This window comes from Hibiscus syriacus, unplaced genomic scaffold, assembly GCF_006381635.1.
Source record: "Hibiscus syriacus cultivar Baekdansim isolate YM2019G1 unplaced genomic scaffold, ASM638163v2 tig00002237_pilon, whole genome shotgun sequence".
NCBI lineage: Eukaryota > Viridiplantae > Streptophyta > Magnoliopsida > Malvales > Malvaceae > Hibiscus > Hibiscus syriacus.
The window spans coordinates 18132823-18139066 of NW_024061918.1; the positions used below are offsets into that span (position 1 = coordinate 18132823).

At 34.6% G+C, this 6244-nt stretch overlaps 1 protein-coding gene across 1 annotated transcript; it reads left to right on the plus strand.

The window, feature by feature from the left end:
• Window positions 1-273: 273 nt before the first annotated feature.
• Window positions 274-2522, plus strand: LOC120141186 (lysM domain receptor-like kinase 3). Its single transcript, XM_039156124.1, has 9 exons — window positions 274-402; window positions 483-577; window positions 821-959; window positions 1051-1155; window positions 1251-1385; window positions 1534-1558; window positions 1755-1876; window positions 1973-2060; window positions 2386-2522. The coding sequence occupies exons 1-9, from the start codon at window positions 274-276 to the stop codon at window positions 2520-2522; spliced, it is 975 nt and encodes a 324-aa protein (XP_039012055.1).
• Window positions 2523-6244: the final 3722 nt, after the last annotated feature.

The following is a 6244-nucleotide window of genomic DNA, read 5'->3' on the forward strand; positions in this document are numbered from 1 at the left end:
CGTTGCCTTTCTTTTTTTCATACGCCCACAATGAATAAGCTTCTAAACCATTTCTTGAGAAGTTTTCATTGAGGGGAAGGTATTCTTATTATCCTGACGTCCCATTTCTTGTGTCGAACAGAATGAACCCACATATTTTGAGTCACTCAACTCCGGGCTCAGTTAATTAGTGAATGTCTCATGTATTATGTCTTTATTGAGTTTTGAAATTTGTTTTCTAATTACTCTGCGAATGTTTACTGGCTTGAAGGTCATACACCACTTTCGTGGGTAATGAGGGTTCAGATTGCACTCAATGCTGCTAGAGGCCTGGAGTACATCCATGAGCACACTAAAGCTCATTACGTTCATCGAGATACCAAGTCGAGCAACATTTTGCTCGATAGTTCTTTCAAGGCGAAGGTTCTAATTACGTTAAATGTTGTTGCTTCTTTTTTTAAGTGTGTTTGAGAACATTTTACTGACTTTTATTCTCAGATTAGATTTCAGATTTTGTATTGTCGAAGCTTGTTGGAAAAACACATGAAGAAGTAACAACAACAAAAGTTGTTGGTACATTTGGTTATTTGGCACCAGAGTAAGTAATGTTATTGTTCTCTGTCACTCTGCTTCTTCAATTTTCTTGAAGTACTCACATTAAGTACATGTTTCTGGAGCATATTGCGATTAAGAGTAAGGGGATACGACCTTCCAGAGACTCGTATCGAGCACTCGATATCCAAATCGAGTAATACAGATATTGATAGTTTGCTTCTCTTTTGCTAAATGCTATTGTAAACTCTTTTAACTGTCCCATTTGGTTTTCTTATATATATTTGAGCAATGGACTTGCATCGTCGAAAAGCGACGTGTATGCATTTGGTGTTGTGCTGTTTGAGATCATATCTGGAAAGGAGGCCATCATACGAACTGAAGGCACCACGACAAAGAATATTGAGAGACGTTCACTGGCATCCATTGTGAGTTCCATTGTAGCGCAATCTAAGATGTTAGATGTTCCTCCATCTTGTCTTGTACATTCTAGTACCCTTTTATACTGCAATTTTGTAGATGTTAGCAACTCTTCGAAACACACCAGACTCAGTAAGCATGTCGAACATGGATTATATCGATCCAAACATGTTGGATCTTTTTCCTCATGATTGTGTCTTCAAGGTAAATATCATTTCCATATTATACCTGAAAAGGCTAGAAAATGAGTAGATAGGACTCAAATTGGTGTTCTGGTTCGGAATCGATTTGCTTATTAGGTGGCTATGCTGGAAAAGCAATGTGTGGATGAGGATCTGATTGTACGACCTGACATGAAAGAAATAGTGATAAACATGTCACAGATCCTTTTGTCATCAGTTGAGTGGGAAGCGACGCTGGCCGGGAACAACCAGGTATTTAGTGGTTTGGTCCAAGGAAGATAGTTAGAGTTGTGCTAAATGATACTCCAGGGGAGACAAAACAGTAATATATCAGAATGTTGGCATTTGGACAACATTCTTTTTGATGTAATATATCTGTATGTTTGCTTGTCAATCTAAGGGATCCACAACGACCCATATGCAAGGTACTCAATCTGTTAAAGACAAACACCGTTCTTGTAGGAATTATGATTTCAAGGTGTCTCACGTGATATTATAAACCATAAATGACCAGAAAGAAAAATTCTTAGTTCTGGTTAACCCCAAAATTATTAGTATGTCTCTGAAAGGTTTTCGTTGGCTCTTAACTTGAAGTATGGCTACTGCGTGTTGTTTCTGCAGATCGGAGATTTTGGATTATCAAGAATCAAACGCAATACTCTAGTTTCTGGAGGTGTGCGAGGAACTTGCCATGGATGGTGCCAGAACTTCTAAATGGTAGCAGCACCAAGGTTTTTGAAAAGGTCAGTAAAGCCATATTCAAGTATATATGTCTTGCCACTGGGAAGGGAAAAATGAGTACACGTTAAAGCCAAATTTATGAATATTTAATTTGACAGGTTGATGTATTCTCGTATGGAATTTCAATGTGGGAAATCTTGACTAGAGATGAGCCATATGCTGATATGCATTGCGGTGCCATCATTGGTAAGATTTTGATTTACCAATATGCTAATAGCCCTGATTAGTGATTATGAATGGAAAATATACATGCATGGAAAAGTCATTGATGATCAATCAAATGTTGTTTCATTGAAGATGAAGATCACAAAAGGTTTATGTGAGTTTTAGGGTATAAGACTACATTTGCTCTTGCTCTGTAATAATATAAAACAACATCCCAAACAACTCGTGTATAAATTGAAGCCATATCAAAAACTGCATATAGTTAACCATCTTTCCTTTCCAGTTTTTCACTCTGTCTGAAAGCTAAATAAAAACCTTCTGTTTGATTACTGAATTATGATTGCAGGAGGGATCGTGAAGAACATGCTTCGACCTCCTATTCCAGAATGTTGCCATCCTGATTGGAGGAAGCTAATGGAACAGTGCTGGTCTCATGATCCTGAATCCAGGCCATCATTTACTGAGATAACAAATAGGCTGTGATCCATGTCCATGTTGCTTAAGCCGAAGGGAGCTACTAATCAGGCGAAACCAACAAACTTGAAGTGTTGGTCAATAAGAATGTAAGCAAACTTTTCTAATACACATCTGTCATATCATACATACACATTAGTTATACAACTATCATATGGACTTGAAGTAGGATGTTATTCTAAACAAATTAATGCAAGTACTTGTTAGCAAGACTGAAAACTGTGAATTCGTGCCATGATAATGTATATAATTTATATGGGAAGTTTTACTAATTAAATGTGTAAAATTTATTTTTTACATATGCTTCAAAGAATGCATATCTAAAATTGGTCATTTTAGTACTCTTTGATAGTTATATACTTCACTTTAAATAAGTATAAATTATATACTTATTTCATATTTTTTTACTTAGGTTGGCGATGGGAAGGAAGAATACACGGATGATGACATTGATGATATTCGCAAAGAATTGGTATCTTATGTGGCAAACTTTATTATGCCATGATATTTTGTATCGACATATGATTACAATATTTTTGATAACTTAATGTGAATATATTGTATGCAAATGGATTGTTTATATATAATATGATATATATATTTAGTATTATGAGGCATTAAATGTGATTTAGTTTGATTATTTGTCAATCTACAATATATATATATATATATATATATATATATATATAATTTACGAAATACAATCACGACACATGAATGTGTCATCCTTTTTAATGACGTGTTCTTCAATGACACACAATGTAAGTCATAAATTTATGACACACAAGTGTGTGTCATCTTCATTTATGACGGAGGCTTCAATGACGCTCAATGCGCGTCATAAATGTATGTCATAAATGCGTGTCATAAATGCGCGTCATAGATTTATGACACACAATTGCGTGTCATCTGAGATTTATGTTGGTGGCTTCAATGACGCGTATTTGTGTGTCATCTGCACCCATAAATGACGTGCAATGAGCGTCATTAAAGGGGTTTTTTCTAGTAGTGATTGTTGTATGTTTTGATGCAGTTAAGCATGCTCCGTAATTTTGTTTCTCTATAAAGACTGTTATTGAATATATCTTGATATATGTAGTGGGTGTGTATGATTAAGATAGGATTTGTCCGTCCTACATGATAGGAAATATATCACAGGTCACTTGATTGAGTGAGACTAGAAATGCATGGCCATGCTTGAATAAGTTGATATGATATGTCACAAATTATTCGTTAATTAAAGTCTACTCTAGATATCAAGAAACAATAGGTGGGCTATACAAGTGTGAGTATTCCAAGACTTGTGCCTATTCTAGATATAAATGACAAAAGGATGTAATACATAAAAGAGTTAATCACGAAGATGATATGTCGAATCATATTTTCTTGTAACTTAGGTGACAATGATATATTGATATATGTCACTCATTGTATGTAATATTAGAATTGTTCTAATAATTATTGCTAACGTTAAAAGAACCTACAGGGTCACACCCTAGAATTGAAACGAGAAAAGATGTACAATATATTGTACGTTACTAAAATATGTCTAGAGTTAATATATGTATATTTGATATACATATATTTTAATTATCCTAAATATTTAATTTAAATTAATTAAATAAGGATTTAATTAATTTGAAATAATAAAATCCCTAATATGTTAACGTAACTTGGATATAAAAGGAGATGTAAGGTCTAGCAGCCGTTTTACACATTACCTTCAGCCGATTTGCTCAAAATAGGTTTAGGAAAAGTAAATATTGCTCTCAATCGGGTGAGCTGAGTAGAGGCCGAGACGTGGTTTCATGGAGGCTTACGATTCAAACCAATCGGCACAACCATTAGCCGTTGCTGTCCTTATTGTTTTTCAAGGAACCCGTTGTAAGTATTTGCATCATTTCCTCCCGATTTCAGTTTATCATACCTGGATCACTGGTGAGACCGTCAAATTTTTTATTTTTGCTTTACCATGGAGTGAGCCGATGGTCTCTAAAGTGGTATCAGAGCCACTTGTACGATCCGAATTCGGCATAAATTCTTGGTTGATGCGATATGTATGAGATGAATGTTCTAGTTTTATCATTTTTTAACGAATATGTATGATATTATTGTTTGATTCGATAACCACAACAATTAATATGTTAATTTGTTAATCTATTTTTTACAATTTGTATGTTGCTGCAAGGATTTTACGAAATCCATATGTCTATTGTTGATATGATGATCCATGGGTGTGCGATAGTAGATCGCGTTTAGTAGTGGGACAATGGTTGTTCCGATGCAGAAAACCTTCGGGATTGAAAATCCAAAAAACAGGATTCTGTTGATAACCATTATCAAATCGTGAGGTTTTTCTATAGAAACAAAGGTACTATTTAAAAAAAATCCCACCGACCGTTGCGGTACGGTCGATGCTCGTTAGGGGCTTCCCCCCAGACTCGCAAAGGGTTTCACCCCTTGACCCTTCATGAGAAGTATAGATTATAGGTCAATATTAGTATTTTTTAATAAAGGTATTAGATACCTATTGTGGTTCTCATATTTATACTTTTGTACAAGGACTGCAAAAGAGAATGAATTTGGCTAAAGGAGACGTGGACCTACGAGTAGGAAATGGAGCAAGAGTTGTTGTATTAGCTATTGGGACATATGTTTTATATTTGCCTATTGGACTTGATTTAAATTTAGAGGATTGTTCTTTTGTGCCTAGTTTGACTAAGAACATTATTTCTATCTCTTTTATGGACAAGATTGATTTTGAGATTATTATTAAGAATAATTGTTGTTTTTTTCATCTCGATAATATTTTTATGGTTCCACACAATTGGTTAATGGTCTCTATATTTTGGATCAAGAAAACACCATTTCTAACATAAATACTAAAAGATCAAAAATAAATGACTCTAATCAAGCTTATCTTTGGCATTGTCGTTTAAGCCATATAAGTGAGAAACACATATCAAAACTCCATAAAGATGGATTCTTAGATTCATTTGATTTCAACAATATGATGTATGTGAATCTTGCTTGTTAGGAAAAATGACTAAAGCTCATTTTAATAGTAAAGGTGAGGGAGCAAGTGATTTATTGGGGTTAATACATAGTGATGTATGTGGACTGATGAATACGCAAGCCAGAGGTGGATTCCATTACTTCATTACTTTCACCGATGACTTTAGTCGGTATGGGTATATTTATCTTATGAGCCATAAATCTAAAGCCCTTGAAAAGTTTAAGGAATTTAAAAATGAAGTACATAATCAACTAGGCAAGGGTATTAAGGCACTTCAATCAGATCGAGGTGGAGAATACATAAGCATAGAGTTTAATGAACTCCTAAAAGAATGTGGGATTATCTCACACCTTACACCACCTAGTACACCACAGTGGAATGGATTTTCTGAAAGAAGGAATCAAACAATGTTAGACATGGTTCGATCGATGATGAGTCATAGTGATCTTCCAACTTTGCTTTGGGGAGATGCAGTTGAAACAACCGATTTCACTCTAAATCGTGTTCCATCTAAATCGATTCAAAAGAACCATACGAGATATGGACTGAGAAGCATCCTAATATGTCTTTTATGAAAATTTGGGGTTGTGAAACTTATGTAAAACATCATATGTCCACAAATCTTAAACCTAAAACTCATAAGTGTATATTTGTTGGATATCCTAAAGAAACTAAGGGATATTATTTCTTCAACCCTAATGAAAACAGAGTGTTT